The 17,191-nt window shown below is 50.8% G+C and overlaps 2 protein-coding genes across 2 annotated transcripts; one reads left to right on the top strand and one right to left on the bottom strand.

The window, feature by feature from the left end:
* Positions 1-5,270: 5,270 nt before the first annotated feature.
* LOC311216544 (olfactory receptor 14C36-like) lies at positions 5,271-6,200 on the top strand (the record flags this gene model as incomplete). The annotated part of the gene is made up of 1 exon (XM_084298072.1): positions 5,271-6,200. The coding sequence occupies one exon, from the start codon at positions 5,271-5,273 to the stop codon at positions 6,198-6,200; it is 930 nt and encodes a 309-aa protein (XP_084154198.1).
* An 8,240-nt stretch (positions 6,201-14,440) lies between these two features.
* LOC311216543 (olfactory receptor 14J1-like) lies at positions 14,441-15,373 on the bottom strand (the record flags this gene model as incomplete). Its single annotated transcript, XM_084298071.1, has 1 exon — positions 14,441-15,373. The coding sequence occupies one exon, from the start codon at positions 15,371-15,373 to the stop codon at positions 14,441-14,443; it is 933 nt and encodes a 310-aa protein (XP_084154197.1).
* Between the last annotated feature and the right edge of the window lie 1,818 nt (positions 15,374-17,191).

The following is a 17,191-nucleotide window of genomic DNA, read 5'->3' as shown; positions in this document are numbered from 1 at the left end:
TAAATAAAGACAATAAAGAAGCCAGAATCAGAAATTCACTGATCTCAGTATCCCTCTTCTCTGGAGTTGGGGGAGCAGCCCCAGCACGCAGGAGGGGCTCAGGGCCAAGAGCCCAGCTGCCACATGGAGAAACAGCCCCGGTGGCCCTTGGGTGGCCCTCGGGGCTGCCCCTCACTGCCCGCTGGGTTCTGCCTCTCTGCTGCCTTGGGGTTGGGGCTGCTGCTTGCCTGGAGCCATGGCCATGGCCAGCAGCAGGATGTAGTCTTGACAGGAATGGAACCTGAGCATGAAATAAATGGTATGGAGTAAGGGGTGGATAGATATCCTGGTTTCAATTAGGACAGAGGTAATTTTCTTTCTAGTAGCTGGTAGGGTGCTATGTTTTGGCTTAGGATGAGAAGAGTGCTGGTAAGACGCTGATGTCTACTTGTTGCAGAGCAGTGCTTACACCAAGCCAAGGATGTTTCAGCTTCTCACTCTGTCCTGTCAATGGGCAGGCTGGGGGTGCAGCAGGAGCTGAGAGGGGACAGACGCAGTACACCTGACCCAACTGGTCAAAGGGGTATTCCATACCATCTGACGTCATGCTAAACAATATATAGGGGTGGCTAGCAGGGGGAGGGGGGCCGGACTGCTCGGGGTTAGGCTGGGCATCGGTCAGCGGGTGGTGAGCAATTGCATTGTTCATCACTTGTTTGTACACATTATTATTAGTAGCACTATTATCATCATTACTGTTATTATTGTAATTGTTATTATTATTTTCCTGTCTTACTAAACTGTCTTTATCTCAACTCACAGGCTTCACTTTCCCGTTTCTCTCCCCCATCCCAGAGAGGGAGAGGGGAGGATGAGTGAATGGTTGAGTGGTGTTTAGCTGTGGTTGGATTAAACCACAACACCTGGACATGAAAGTTTTGATCTTTGGGGGTGGTAAGAGGAGCATGGGCAGCAGAAAATAATGATTTCGTAGAGGGAAGAGGCATCATGCAATGTAGATCGTGCAGTAACACTGACTTGTACAGCCATATATGGCCCTAACACTATTTTAACCTGTAGTTTTAATCCCTAAATCTAAATGCTCCTCCAACACTCTGACAGGAATCCACTTCTCTAATGCTTGAACACAAAGTATCCCTTGAAGCAAAGCTCAGCCTATAGCCCCTTTCCCTTACCTTTACTCTCTTGCTCACCCTAATCCCTTCCCTTATCATTAGTATTAAAATGCTCTATTTAAACCTTGTCGTCTAGGCAGATGTAAAAATGAACTAAACCACAGAGCCTGCCCATACCCTAAACATAGAAGAACACCAAACCTTCCCATTAAACCTTTGTTTACTCTCTAACCCAGAAAGGTGAGCCCCAGTCCAGTGGGAACTACAAAGTAGTCAGCTCTGTCTCAGGACCTCCTGCCCCAGCAGCAGGAATGTCACTGTGAGGTCACTGCTGTCTCTGCACTTGATAGGGCAGCAGCAGGAACGTGTCACAGAAAGGGACTGTGAGGTCAATTCTGTCTGGAGGTGGCAGTTCACCCTTGCCTTCTGCCTTGGATCTGCACTTTTGGGCTAACATCTGCCAGTGGCCCTGCTAGGCCAGCAGAAGGCACCTGCTTGGCATGCTGACTGGGGGATCCCCTCTGCCTACATACCCAGGAGGACCCAGGCAGAAAGAAGGCCCCCAGAAGGGTTGTCCAGTCCCTTCTGCTTGAGTCCATGACTGCACAGCAGCAGGCACAAGGCTTGGCTGTGTCTCCACAAGAAGCTGCAAGGCCATCAGGAGGCCCCTGGTTTGGAAGATGCTGCTGAGGTCACTTGTGTCTGGTTGGCTGCCAGGCCGCAAGGAGCCTGCTGGGTTGGGATGCCTACTTCAGGAGTGGTTTCTACCCTGATGGAGCTTTCTTTGTTGGTAGGAAAGAGCAGGAGAGAATAACTTGCCACAAAGTGTGCCTTGGAAGGTTGGAACTGGCCATGAGGAGGAAGAAATGTCCAGGGGAACAACTGGTCTTGCTGCTAGAAACAGAGGCAAAGAAGGCTTTAAGTGTCTCAGCCTTTACCTCATCCCTTGTCACTAGGTTTTCCCCCCAAAATCCAATAAAGCATTATGATTCTCCCTAATCCTCCTTCATTTAAACTAATTATGTATTTTTTATCTCATTTTATTTTATTTTTTTTTAATTGTCTTTGACAGTAATTGATGGATTGAGCTCCAGCTGGGCTTTGGCCCTTCTAATTTTGACCTGCACAGCCCCATAACATTCAGGACACAGCTGCAGATAAACTGACAGCATGCATGAGAAGGAAGCACAGAAGAGATGGAACCTGGTAGCCTTCCATCACCTACTCTCCTGTGATTCTATGCTGCAATTCCATTTAGGTGCTTACTCCTGAATTATCCAAATTTCCCTACAGCTCTTGCTGCTGTTGCTGTCAAGTCATAGATAACACAATCACAGGAAGGTTGAACTGTCAACCTGCTGACATTAACAGCTGATAGAATGGAGCATCACTGTGGGTGAACCTTGAGAAATTGCAGGATTTTGACTTCAGAAAACTCTTGACTTTCACATGGAGAAGAGCCCAATCCTGTACCAGAGGAAGAGAAACCCCACACATCAGGGCAGCCTGGGACACTGCTGAGTGAGCAGTGTCCAGCAGGAGGAGGGCCTGGGCACCACGAGGGATGTCATATGAGCAGTGGTGCCTGCTCAGCAGGAACCAGGTCAGCTTCCTACAGAGCTCCTTATGAGGAGCATGGCCACCAAGAAGATCTGAGTTCCCAGACTCAGCTCAGACTTGGTGTGACACCACACGGACAAGGGTATGCAGCCGGCAGTGAACGATGTGCAGGTATGGGAGTCCTTTTAAGAGCCAGGTTTAGACAGGATAGAGGGCTGTGGAAAGGCTGAAAGTCCCAACAGGACCCAGGTCTTTGTGTCCATGGCTATGGCTGTTGTCTCTGCCACTGAGGCCTATGAAGAGACAGCTTATCGTTAAAGCACCAGGGCCTCATTGCCTCCTCGCCCGCACCCATGAAGCAGGCAGGGGTCATACCATTCTCCTGCACTTGGCAATGCACATCCCCATCTCCTACTGCCCCACAAAGAGCCCTGAGCAACCTGTCAAGGGAAGGGATCTCCCTTCCTATGGGCCACGGAACAAGGCCTGACCCTTGTGCTTGGTGAAACACATCCAGTTTTCCTACACATCACTATCACCTTCATATTGTTATAAATGGCTCAGGATTCAAATTAGGATTAAATAAAAAAATAGGATTTATTAAAAGAATATAAAGCAATAGAGGTAAGCAAACAGCGCTGGGTGCACCGGGAGTCTCTGCTCCACCAGGACGCACACCAGTTACATCAAGCAGATGATTTTTATGCTCCTAGACTAATACATATTCATTACTACTTCCAAAAAAATAGATTATTATAATTAGCTTCCGGGGTCCAGTCCCTCCTACTAGAGCATGCGCAGTCTCCTCTGGGGGTCTCTTCTGGGGGTCTCTAGGGGTCTTTCATGCTGAAGGCTCGTAGTCTTCCTCTCCACCTTTGTACTTACTTGGCACCATTCCAAGTTTATAGAACATTCTCTGCCGGTCTTGTCTCCCAGCCGTCCTTCAGCTTCTTTTTCCTTCCTCTTAATCTCTCGCCCCCCCTAACCAGATACCAAAGATCCGCATAGTATCCCATAACAGTCACTAGTTGTTATCAGTTGTTCTGAAACTCCCAGACATCAAACACAAGCAGCTTTCTTATTTGACGCCTCACAAGTAATTAAAACATTCTTCCCCAGCCATTTACAGACACATCTATAGCAGTGTTAAGTTAATCTCGAAGAAGACAGGAAAAAAGGCTGTAACTTTTAGAAATAGAAGTCCAGAATAACAAAAGCAAACAGGTTCATAAATTTAAGGAGTATTTTCTGAAGACTTGATAAATTGACTAGAATGAGGGGGAGACTGGGACACACTGCATCTGTGGTTCAAGAATTAAATTGCCAGTGCAGGGCCCAGAGGCAGACAGGATTCAAACAGAATTGTTCTTTATGGACACGAATTGTTAAAACATTCCTCACGACATTGCCTTTGTCTCCTTGTCCTCACTGCCTCCAGGGTTCTGCTCTAACGAGCTCCAAGGAAGGCTGTGTCAGTGCTGGCCCTCAGGGGGACACTGAAGGAAACTTGCCTCTGACTTGGACTTCTGGAGAGATGTCTTCAATTGTCTCTGTGTGCCTGAGGTTCGTGGGCTCATCAGCAAAGCCCCCGGAGGGGTGATTGCAGTGCCTTGGTCTGGTGCTGTGCTGCTGAGCTGGGCCGGGCTCCTGGGACAGAGAAAACACTTTTTAAAAAGTCCCATGAAGCAGAGAGACAGCTGTGCCCAGGAGCAGCTCCTCTGCACAGCACAGCAGGGCTGGGGGCACTGCCTGCAGAGACAGAGTGCTTAAAGGCAAGCAGAAGTGGCAGGATGCACAGAGCTCACTAGGGGAGAGCACTTCCCAGCCCTGAACACGGTAAGTCTCTGGCTGGAGGGCAATGCAACTTTTGGTCCTGGAGGAAGGAGAAGCTGGGGGTGCAGGAAGGGCTTCCCATGGCTGTGGTGCAGAGCAGGGTCCCTGCACTCAGCCTGCCTGGGGAGCCCAGGGGCTTGGGCAGGGGAAGGGAAGGGCAGGAGGTGCCTGCAAAGAGAAGGCACTTTCTGCACTCTCTGCCTGCCTCTTCCTGCTCTGATTGTGGGGCAGGCTCGATGTTAATGGGGTAGTTGGATTTGCACTGGTGACTGAGCTTCCTATTGCATTGAACTGAGACATAAACAGTTTAGTGACGAACCTGAGAATATCCCTTCTTTTCACTCTGCTTACAGACTGCACCACGGCTTTTCTGAGCTGTTCTTCATGATCTGCAGACAAGGAGATGTGGTTTTTCAGCACAACCTCTGTGTGCATCCATCCCCCAGCTGAGTGCCTCAAGCAGCCAGCAGCTGGGCACTAGGGGATGGACAGAGCAGCCTTCCTGGAAGTGACTTCTGGCTGAGGTTTTTGCCCATAGCAACGACATTTACCACTGCAGTGGAGCTGTGTGGTTGTGTGCTGTGTACAGGACATTCAGCAATCACAAAGCAGGGCTACAACCAGGGAGACACACAAAGGTCACCTTGAAAGAAAGATAATATGAAGGCTCTAATGAGAAAAGAAATGAGTATTGTTCGGGGAAATTTCCCCTAACAGTCTTTATTTTTCCTTCTGTGCAGTGTCCTTGATGAAGGGCAGGAAATGCCCAATGTCAGCTCTGTCAGTGAGTTCCTCCTGCTGGCATTCTCAGACACGCGAGAGCTTCAGCTCCTGCACTTCGCGCTCTTCCTGGGCATCTACCTGGCTGCCCTCCTGGGCAATGGCCTCATCCTCAGCGCCATAGCCTGCGACCACCGCCTCCACACCCCCATGTACTTCTTCCTCCTCAACCTCGCCCTCCTCGACCTGGGCTGCATCTCCACCACTCTGCCCAAAGCCATGGCCAATGCCCTCTGGGACACCAGGGCCATCTCCTATCAAGGATGTGCTGCTCAGGTGCTCTTTTTAATCTTCCTTATTGGTGCAGAGTTTTTTCTTCTCACCGTCATGGCGTACGACCGCTACATTGCCATCTGCAAGCCCCTGCACTACAGGAGCCTCGTGGGCAGCAGAGCTTGTGCCCAGATGGCAGCAGCTGCCTGGGGCAGTGGCTTTCTCATTGCTGTCCTGCACACGGCCAACACATTTTCCCTGCCCCTCTGCCAAGGCAATGCTGTGGACCAGTTCTTCTGTGAAATCCCCCATATCCTCAAGCTCTCCTGCTCAGATGCCTACCTCACAGAAGTCAAGTTTCTTCTGGTTAGTGCCTGTTTAGGTGTTGGTTGTTTTGTTTTTATTGTTTTTTCCTATACTCAGATCTTCAGGGCAGTGCTGAGGATGCCCTCTGGGCAGGGCCGGCACAAAGCTTTTTCCACGTGCCTCCCTCACCTGGCCGTGGTCTCCTTGTATCTCAGTACTGCCGTGTTTGCCTACCTGAAGCCCCCCTTTATCTCCTTTCCATTTCTGGACCTGGTGGTGGCTGTTTTGTACTCAGTGTTGCCTCCCGTATTGAACCCCATCATCTACAGCATGAGGAATAAAGACCTCAAGGAGGCACTGGGGATGTTGTTGCTATATTCAGTATTTCGATGAAGAAGCCATCTTCTGCATGTGATTCCCTGAAGTATAGCTGGAGAAGGCAGAAACATCTTTGTTCCTATATTTCAAAAATAGTTCATCCTTTTCAATATTATTCCAATATGCTAAATATTATTTTTATCATTTTATTTTATAAATTTAAGTTATTTTTGTTCTTCTATCTCCTTCTACCTTTTCTTCTAAGCCAAAGACCTCATGTAGAGGTGCTGCTAAGTTCTTTGTAACTAACTAAATAAAGGAACCAGCAGGTAGTCAGTTTCTGTGGATCTCATTTCTCATACACTCTTCTCAGGTACAGCAGTGGTTGTGGGATGAAGATCCCTGCTGCAACATGCTGGAAAGCCCTGGTGTCCTCCTTTGGGGCTGCCCTTTTCTGCCCTGGCAGACACTCTCTCCCTGCAGCCTTTGAGTCAGGGTCACCACTTTCTTGGACCCATGAACACTGAGAGCAGCAGGACATGGTCATTTTGGTGCTGGTCACCCTTCTCTTCCACACTGCTGTCTTGTAGCACCACTTAATCAGAACTGGCCTTCCAGCTAGCACCCCTAGGAGTATGGCTTTCAAAAGTGAGGTGGAGGAAGCACTGAGGAAGCAGCCTGATCTGATGTGAAAGTTCTCCCTGCTCAGTGCAGATCTTAGCACTGGAAACCTCCAGAGGTCCTTTATGACTCTAATCCTGAAGGAAAGAAGGGGCAGGAGAGTGGAGGCAGGGGGAGGGAACACTGCTATGGGCAGAGGTGTTGCTGACATTTCTAATCTCTGCTTCATGTTGTCCTCAGGGTTACATCATGAACGAGTTCATCCCCAGAAGATCCTCTGCCCATGAGCACCCAGTGTCCAGATGGTTTGAAGATACTGTACAGAAGTTCTCAGAAACAGTGCCAGGCTCTGCAGAGTGATACATTCACTGAGACTGGAGGGGACCTCCAAAGCCCATCTAGCCACCCCCACTAGCCATGCATGGACACCTACACCAGGCAGCCCAGGCCCATTTCCAGTTGGGTTTGTTGTATCTCCAGTTGAGTAGGACTCCCCCACTTTTGGGGAAACCTGATCGAGTGCTTGGTATTGGAAACATGATCCAGTTCTTGATATTGCTCACAGTAAAAGTGTTTTCCTGTGTGCAGTTCCCATGTCTTGTCCAATCACTGGGCATTGCTGAGACTGTCAGAGGAAAAGATCTGAGAGCAAACCCATGTCTCACAGTCAGCAGAAAGAGATGGGGCTGAGGGACTCCATGTTTCGTCTGTATTAGTTTGTACCAAAAAGTACAGGGCCCTTGCAGCCCCCTGGCCTGGGCCTGCCTCTGCTCTTGGGCTCGGCCCTGGCCTTGGCTCTGCTGGCAGGAGCGCTCTCGGCATGCGCTTCCTGGCCTCCCCTCGCCTGCGCACAGCTGCTGCCCACTCAGGCTGCTGCCACAAACGTGTCCTCACAAGCAGCACCACCCCTTGGGCTGCTTCTGCTGGCCTCCCCCAACCCAATGCCTTGACTCCTTGTCTCTGCTGGGCCCCACCTTCCACACCCAAATGCGTCCCTTGGCTGTCAATTCCCTCTCTCCTACCCCATGGGATGAGAGAGCCATGGGTGGGACACGTTACCCTTAGGTGTTGTAGTTTTTGTTTGCTTTTTTGATGGCACAAAATGTTCCTTCACCAGTGATGTACATCCTTCTTCATGTTAGGTCATGATTCAGTGTCCTTCACAATTTTTAAAGCGTTTGCTTTATCTCAGAGATGAACTGGATTAGGTCTCCTTGATTAGTCTGAGGCCCAACGCAATGCCTTTTGCCTTCTGCCACTCCAGCACAATACCTATGACTTTCCCTTACTCTGTGCATTGACCTGATGGGTCATCTCTTATTTTGCACTTTCATACCCGTAGTTGGAAGGGGATGGATTCCCAAAGTGCAGCAAGCTGATGGGTTGTATCCTGGCTATTTGACGTTTCCTGTTCTTGAGTCTTGTAAACTGAATTTGCTGCAGATGACCCAAGATGGTAAATGGATGCTCAGCTGTCTACTAGGAAGAAAGGAGAATATCTTGGGTTCCCAATGGTCATCTCAACTTTAGGTCAATCTCCGAAATTCACTGCAGAAGGGGTGTTGTCTTTGAAGAGGTTTTGTGTGCTGGGCTGGACTGTAGTAGCGGGGATAAAGACCAAGAAGTAGAGGTACCCTGGGATCTCCACTTGGCTCCACCTGAATCCCTCAGAGGGCTCTGGTCTCCTGAAAGCCCTTTTTGATAGTTGCAAATCCAGGGAAGTACCTCAAATACAACGGAGTCTCTGGCGGTTTTCCCTGATTGCTTATGGTCAGACAGCAAAGCTCTGCCTCAGTACCCAGTAATTTCATTAGTACTTAACTAATAGAGCAACTACTCATCACTTCAAATGATTCAATCCCTTTCATGAAATGTCACACAGTGTAGTTTCTACCATGAAGAAATGTGAATTTTCAGGATGTATGTTCATTGCAGGAGAAGAACTACTGGTGTTCACCTGTATTCACAGTCATCTCTTTTCCTGTCGTGATGTGCTCCCTCATCTTCCAGGCACATCCACAAGTTTTGACTAAACAGACCCTGCTGAATGCCCCCTTTCCAGCAGCCTGTCTGGACCCATGTACATCCCATGGTTCTCCTGGTTTGCCCTCCCCTTACTCTTTGATCAGTCAGACTGCTCTCACTGACCCAGTGGCTGCTCTGAGTGTCAGGTAGAAGCAGCCCAGCTTGTCCATCTGTCAGCCGTCTGTCTAATTGTTTCCTTAGCAAGAACCTCATCATTACTCATTGAATTCATATGATATGAATCAATACTTACACTGTTATTTTTAATGTCCTATGTATCAGTATAAAACAGTTCTTGTACAGTCATCCTTTTGGGAAGGTCAACCTCACAGAAGGCATACAACATGAGGATCTTGCTGTTTTTTGTTTGTTTGTTTGTTTGTTTGTTTGTTTGAAAATTGCTGCATGATTTCATTTTCTTTGGTTGGAAATAGGAAAATCCCTTCTGCACCTATGTGCAGCCAGGTTTCTAAGGAAAGAAGGTGCAAGCTGGTGCAAAGGAGGTGTAACATCCAGCTGCAGTCTTGAGTGAAGTCTGGTGTAAGGAAATGAGAAGCAAGCACCAGGTGGCCAATGAGAGAAATGGCAGGGCTGGAGTGGTGAGGAGCAAGGTTGTCCATGCAGTGTCAGACCTCCAGAGTCTGCTTTTCCTCCCCAAGCACATCTCCGAGGGAGACACCCCAGATCAATATCAATTAGGGAATAATGCTCCCAAACAAAAGTCAACTCAATGCAACCTTTAAGATGAGAAAATATTTTTATTATATTGAGAAGAGGAGGCTCAGGGGCAACCTTATTGCTCTCTACAGATACCTTAAAGGAGGCTGTAGCGAGGTGGGGGTTGGTCTGTTCTCCCACGTGCCTGGTGACAGGACGAGGGGGAATGGGCTAAAGTTGTGCCAGGGGAGTTTTAGGTTAGATGTTAGGAAGAACTTCTTTACTGAAAGGGTTGTTAGGCATTGGAACAGGCTGCCCAGGGAAGTGGTGGAGTCACCATCCCTGGAAGTCTTCAAAAGATGTTTAGACGTAGAGCTTAGGGATATGGTTTAGTGGGGATTGTTAGCGTTAGGTAGAGGTTGGACTCGATGATCCAGAGGTCTCTTCCAACCTAGAAATTCTGTGATTCTGTGATTCTGTGATTCTGTTATGTGCTATTCCTCCTTAACTACACCATGAAAGCTCTACAATTTGCTCTACAAGTCTTGAAGTCTTGAATAAAACTACAGAGGAGATGTTAGGAGTTTCTGCATTTTAATGAGTTCCATGGTGCAATTTGGAGCTGTCTATGAAGCTCAGGTATTGGGAGGAGAATGATGCAATTGTTTGAGCAAGTAAAGTCAGAAGGACAAGTTGAAGTGACCTGGAGTATTAATGGGCCCCACTGGGGGCTGTTACTAACAAAGCCTCCCCAGAGACTTGTTAGGGCAGGTAACTGGAGGCCATGATTACAGACAGGCAAAGCACTGTGCTGATGAAAGTTTTGGTTTGCTTCGATGAAGCAGAAGGGCCAAGGCTACTAGAGGGGAGATCCTGCACCCCCATATCTGGTTCAGGGTTTTTTCTGGGGTCTGTGGGATATGGTGGCCAGTGTGATGCCACGAGAGGAACACTGGTAAGACACCTCCCAGCCTCTCCACAGGGTAGCAAGGAAGTAATGATGGCCCATCGCAATGAGCATAACGTGTCTCCTCATAAGCTATAGACAAAGGGACAAAGATTTCAGAGCTGTTGAATTCTTCAATTCTTGCCAGCACCCAACTCTTTGTCCTCTTAAGAATTTCCTATGCTGTGTCACACTTTGTCCTATTTCCCTAAAGTTTGCAGACACTCATCTCTGTTTACCACCTTGATCTAATCCCAGCATTTCCATCATCTCACCCATGTCTTGTCAACACTCACCAGCTGTACCTTGAAGCACAAAGCTAGGGTCTGATCACAGACACTCTTTGGGTGACCTCTGGAACCACAGCATGAACCTTTGAGGGACATTTCTTCCTCCTCGTGACCAGTGCAAATCTTCCATGGTGCATTTTGTAGCAGTTTTTTCTCTCCTGCTCATTACTACTACCACAGAAAGCTCCATCAGGGTGGAAACCACTCCTGAAGTAGGCATCCCAACTCAGCAGGCTCCTTGCGGCCTCTCAGCCAACCAGACACAAGTCACCTCAGCAGCAGCTTCCAAGCCATGGGCCTGCTGCTGGCCTTGCAGCTTCTTGGCTAGACACAGCCAAGCCTTGTGCCTGCTGCTGTGCAGTCATGGACTCAAGCAGAAGGGACAGGACAACCCATATGGGGACCTTCTTCCTGGTCTGGAGGCAGAGGGGATCCCCCAGTCAGCATGCCAAGCAGGTGCCTTCTGCTGGCCTAGCAGGGCCACTGCCAGATGTCAGCCCAAAACTGCAGATGCCAGGGAGAATTCAAGGGTGACCTGCCACCTCCAGACACGTGACCTCACAGTCCCTTTCCGTGACAAGTTCCTGCTGCTGCCCTATCAAGTGCAGAGACAGAAGTGACCTCACAGTCCCTGCCACAGTCACATTCCTCCTGCTGGGGCAGGAGATCCTGAGGCAGAGCTGAGCTCCTCATAGTATTCCCGCCCATCTCCTCCTTGTGGCCCACAAGCTGATCAGGTCCATGGCCCAACACATTCATTTGGAGTTAGGGTTTTGTTTAGGTCTCTTAAGCAGTTTTCTAGTGTTAAATAGGCCATTTTAATGCTAGTATTAAGAGCAGAAATCAGAGTGATTAAGAGAGTAAGAGCTGGGGGAAGCGGCTATGGGCTGAGTTTTGTCTTCTAGGGATACGTTGAGGTCAGTCATTAGAGTAGTGAATTCCTGTCAGGGTGCTGAGTAGCATTTAGGTTTAGAAATTAAGTTTACAGGTTGAAGCCGGGGAATAGCCTTGTATCTGTCAGTGCTCTGTTGGCTACTCTATTCCTGAGAAAAGCGTCACTTAAGACATGATGGAAAAGGACACACAAGTCCATCAGAGCACTGTGCATAATGTGCCCAGCAGCTCAGCACTGCCACAAAAGTGTGGTTCCTGCCTACAAGTTTTCTTTCCAGAATGGCTTCTATGGCTCCAGGGTAACTTTTCCCAGGCACTCAGTTCCCCAGACCACACTACTCTTGCCCGCAGGCCCCATGTGTCTCTCCAACCCTCCCTTCTTCTCTTGCAGTAGTGGCACCTCACTGCAGCAGGTTGGTGCATCTCCAGGCTCAGGGGTGTTTCCTGAGGGCCTGCCCCGTGTGGGGAGTGGTGGGGAGGAAGAGAGCAAGGTCATCTCCTGGGGCATGGCTGAGCACAGCCCAGCCATCCCAAAACATGGGCAGGCCCCTGCTCCCAGGCTGAGGCACACATGCAGGGTGGACACTTCTCCATCATTACAGCTTCACGAAGGGCCCTTCAGCTCTGTCCCCCATTCGGGACTCACCACTTCCTTCTCGTCAACCCACAAACATAGATTGCTTTCCATTTGGGGACTCAGGCAGGACTTTAAGGATCTGCTAAAGCCATGGATTTCCTTGTTTCTCACAGCCTTCTCACAAGTCTTTCTCCTGGCCCTCCTCACTGCCCAGCACTGCCTCTCAGGTGGTACTCAGTGACCCTTCAGAAGGGCTTTTAGTCTTCCTCAATTGTCCTGGTGCTTATTAGCACCTTCCTGGGTCTTTCCAGAGCTCAGAGGGAGTCTTCTTGTCCATCAGGGGCCCTGTACTGGCTGTTGGTGGGACGGAGTTACTCTCTGCAAAGCAGCCCCTTGTGGTACCGTGTTTTGGTTGTGTGACCAGTGATGGTCACCCACAGTTGTGGTTGCTGTTTTTGAGCATTTCTTGCACAGCATCAGGGCCTTCTGTGGCTCACAATTTGTGAGTTTTACTTGGTTTTGCTATTCTGTCCCCAGTTCCTCTAGAAGAAGACAAAGCAGGTGGCCGATAGGTGTTTATCTGCTGGATGCGTTGAGCAAGGAGGTGTCCATGGTGCAAATAGATGGAGGTCCATGAAGCTGCAGGAGCCCTGCTCTCTTGCCTGGGAGATCCCCAGCACACAGTGCCTGTGCCCCGCAGGGCCAGCCCCGCTCCCCAGGCCAGCACAAGAGGCCTGGCCCAGCCACAGAGCAGCCTGCCCCGAGCAGGGGCCTGCACAAAGAGCTTTCCCTTTGCCCTTTCCCCATCAGTGCAGGCCCAGCAATGCTGCCCTGCTCTTCCCAAGGGCCATCCTTGCTCCAAGAGAGCCTTGCCCAGGGCAGTGTGTCCGTGCTGGCCTGGCCAGCCATTGCTGCTTCCTGCCCTGTGCTCCCTGCAGGGCCCTGAGCTGGCAGTGCTGCTGTGCTGAGACAGGGGTTGTGGTGACCTTGAATCCCCGGGGGTCTCTCCCCCTGCCTGTGCTGCTCAGGGTGGGCAGTAGACCCAACTCCATGGGGATCTCTGCTGCTGACCCCCTTTCCATCTGCCGTGATGGCTCAGCAGCACAGGGCAGTGCTGGGCAGGGCCATGGGGTGTCTCTGCGGGCACAAAGGGCAGGCGAGTGCTGCACCAGATCTGGTCCATGAGGCCTCAAAAAGGTTATCCTCAATTACTCTACACTCTTAGGGACCTTTGTCTGCTGGCTCTTCACCACCACTCCTGGCATGGCAGAGCTGTCCTTAGCCCATGGACTCCTCATATTCCCCTTTTTCTTTACCAAACTCTTCTTTGGATGGCCATTAATTTTATGAGGTTCTAATCCCTACCAACTCAGCGTTGCATGTTCTCCCTGCAGATCCCCTGACATCTCCTGGCAGCTCCAGATTCCTCTCCATGCTGACAGTGGCCATGAGCCCCACTGCAGGGGGGAAGTGCCATGCAGATGAGTCCAAGACCAGTTGTTGTCAGGTGCTGCCATAAAGCTCTTGGTCAAGCCCTTGGTCCCTCACAGAGTGTCCTTGGAATTTAAGTCTATATGTTCTTCACTCCAGGATGTCCCAAATAAAACCCCATTTGTTACTGTGGTGCTAGAAGGGAGGCAGCTGTGACCCAGGGCTGCACAGTGCCTGCTGCTGCCTGCAGCCGCAGCGATGTCACTGCAGAGAAAACAGGTCTGTCACCAAGGTACACAAGATATCAGGGCTTACCCAGAAAAAAAGAAGCAAAATGTGGAAGCCAAAAGAGAGCAGCAGTGAAAAGGCCACGTCCTGCTGCTCGTCATGGCCATAGCTCCAGGGAAGCAGCAGCCCCGACCCGAAGGCAGCAGAGAGGCAGAGCCCAGCGGGCAGGGAGGGGAAGGCAGCAGAGAGGCAGAGCCCAGCGGGCAGGGAGGGGCAGCCCCGAGGGCTACCGGGGCTGCTCCTGCATGTATCAGCTGGGCTCTTGGCCCTGAGGCCCTCCTGCATGCTGGGGGTGCTCCCCAGCTCTAGAGGAGGTGGGAAGAGAGGAATACTGAGACCAATCAGGCTCTGACAGATTCTCAATTATCTACAAGGCAGGCATGGTTCTACAGGCACATGAGATATTTGTGTGAAAAATAAATAAATAAATAAATAAGAGTAATTAAGATATATGAAAATAAAGATACCATTATTAAATGAAAATCTAAAGATGCGGTATAATATATTACAAAGAAGTATAAAAAAACAGTATTCTAACAATTTTATAGAAAAAACATGAGTCTTGACTGGATTGGTGGCTTCAATATTACTGATGAAGAAGCATGTATCTGAAGAGTTTCCACAAGGCATCCTTGAGCTGCTGGTTCCTCATGCTGTAGATGAGGGGGTTCAGAGCTGCAGGAAAGACTGCGTACACAACAGCCACCACCAGATCCAAGGATTGAGAAGAGATGGAGGGGGGCTTCAGGTAGGCAAACATACCAGTACTGAGAAACAGGGAAACCACGGCCACGTGAGGGAGGCATGTGGAAAAGGCTTTGTGCCGGCCCTGTTCAGAGGGCATCCTCAGCACTGCCCTGAAGATCTGCGTGTAGGATAGCACAATGAAAACAAAACTAAGAAAGACTAAAGAAACACTCACTACAATAAGCCCAACCTCCCTGAGGAATGACTTTGAGCAGGAGAGCTTGAGAATCTGGGGGATCTCACAGAAGAACTGGTCCACAGCATTGCCTTGGCAGAGGGGCAGGGAAAATGTAGTGGCTGTGTGCAGGACACTATAAAGAAGGCCACTGCCCCAGGCAGCTGCTGCCATCTGGGCACAAGCTCTGCTGCCCAGGACGCTCCCGTAGTGCAGGGGCTTGCAGATGGCAATGTAGCGGTCGTAGGCCATGACAGTGAGAAGGGAATATTCTGCTGATATAAAGAACAAAAAGAAAAAGACCTGTGCAGCACATCCTTGATAGGAGATGGCCCTGGTGTCCCTGATGGCATTGGCCATGGCTTTGGGCAGAGTGGTGGAGACGCAGCCCAGGTCAAGGAGGGCGAGGTTGAGGAGGAAGAAGTACATGGGGGTGTGGAGGCGGTGGTCGCAGGCTATGGCGCTGAGGATGAGGCCGTTGCCCAGGAGGGCAGCCAGGTAGATGCCCAGGAAGAGTGCGAAGTGCAGGAGCTGAAGCTCTCGCGTGTCTGCGAATGCCAGCAGGAGGAACTCACTCACAGAGCTGATGTTGGGCATTTGCTGTCCTTACACATGCTTTCCAGGTAAAGAGCAAAATGCAGAAGAATGTTAAAACAGAGTTCTCTGAGGAAAACCTATTGTGTCTCTTAAAGCACCCCGTAACCTGAGCCTCTCTCTTTGCACAAAAATCTTTTGGCATCTCTCCTGCTTGAGCTGTGGTTGGTGCTGGCTGAGAGTGGCACTGGGAGCAGGGGCTGCTGTAGGCTGCAGAGGAGTCCTCTCTGGTATACAGGAGGAAGGAATCAGGAACATGGGGGAAGCTCAAGTTCAGTTCACTGGTCAGATCAATAAGCTTTTCAGTGTTATTTCAAACAACTCATCTGAATGCAGAGTTACACAGGACACTGCCCACAAGTTGTGTTCTAATCTACCCTGTGTTTCTTGTCTTTGAGCCACAGGTCCAACCAGCTCTGGAGTGTCCCTGAGAAGAAACTGTAGAGAACTGAGAGCAGAGAATCCCCAGTCCAAGTGCAGCTGGACAGAAACCTCACCTTGTCTCTGAGTGAAATTCTCACACAGACAGAGCTTGGGAGCATCTCCTTCTCTGAGCTCTACCTTCTCTTCTACCCCCACCTGCCCCACAGCCCATGGGCTGCAGGGGAAGAAGAGGCCAGGGAGGGGCTGCTCCAGGGGAAGGTGTCTGCACTGCAGGGCATGGCCACGAGGTGCCCGAATCCCCCCTGCCACGGCGTTTCTGCCAACAGCTCCTTCTGGCCGCCTGCCCCTCTGTGCTGCCTGCAGCTGTCCCTGCCAGGAGCTGCTGCACTGCGCCCACCTCTTCTTTCCCCCTGCCCGTGCTCACAAACTCCATCCCACTCGGCTGTGCTCAGCGCTGCCCTGCAGCACCCTGCCACCAACAGGGACCTGCCAAGGGGCATCTCCATGGCTGCAGGAGCTACGGGGCAGCTGACAGAGAGCCCGGCATGGCCAGCCAGGGCAGGGTGTTCTGGGCTGACAGGGCAGCTGGCTTAGGGCACTCCAAGGGGCTTCTGCCAGACTTCCTCACCTCGCAGGGCAACCCAGCAGGACTCTCAAAGCCTACTGCATTGCCCACTGCCCTCCCAGAAACAAGACCCAGCACGAGACCCTTCCAGGACCTGCAGCTGCATGGCCCTGCAGCCAGACACTTACCTTGTCAAGGGCTGTGCAGATTTCTCCTGCAGGCAGCTCTCAGCATCCTCCCACTCCCAACTGCCTCCAAGCCCTCTCTCCTCTCCTCTCTGTGTGCCTCTCTCCTCTCTGTCTCCTCTCTCTGTGCTGTGGTCAGAGTCCCCAGCCCTGCTGCGCTGTGCAGAGGAGCTGCTCCTGGGCACAGCTGTCTCTCTGCACCACGGACCTCTTGCCATGAGCTGTCTCTGTCCCACGAGCCCGGCCCAGCTCAGCAGCACAGCACCAGCCCAAGGCACTGCAATCACCCCTCTGGGGGCTTTGCTGATGAGCCCACGAACCTCAGGCACTCAGAGACAATTGAAGACATCTCTCCAGAAGTCCAAGTCAGAGGCAAGTTTCCTGCAGTGTCCCCCTGAGGGCCAGCACTGATACAGCCTCCCTTAGAGCTCGTTAGTGCAGAACCCTGGAGGCAGTGAGGACAAGGAGACAAAGGCAATGTAAAGGTGACACTGATGTGTAGACAAACTGGATGTGTGTCATCAAGCACAAGGGCCAGGCCTTCACCTCAAGCGCTTGGGAAGGGAGATCCTTTCCCTTCATGCAGTACTCGGGTCTCTTTGTGGGGCAGTAGGAGATGGGGATGTTCATGGCCAAGTGAGGAGAATGGTACGACCCCTGCCTGCTTCATGAGTGGGGGTAAGGAGG

This window comes from Netta rufina, assembly GCF_964035555.1.
Source record: "Netta rufina genome assembly, chromosome: 18".
Lineage (NCBI taxonomy): Eukaryota > Metazoa > Chordata > Aves > Anseriformes > Anatidae > Netta > Netta rufina.
This window is presented reverse-complemented; position numbering and strand designations above follow the sequence as displayed.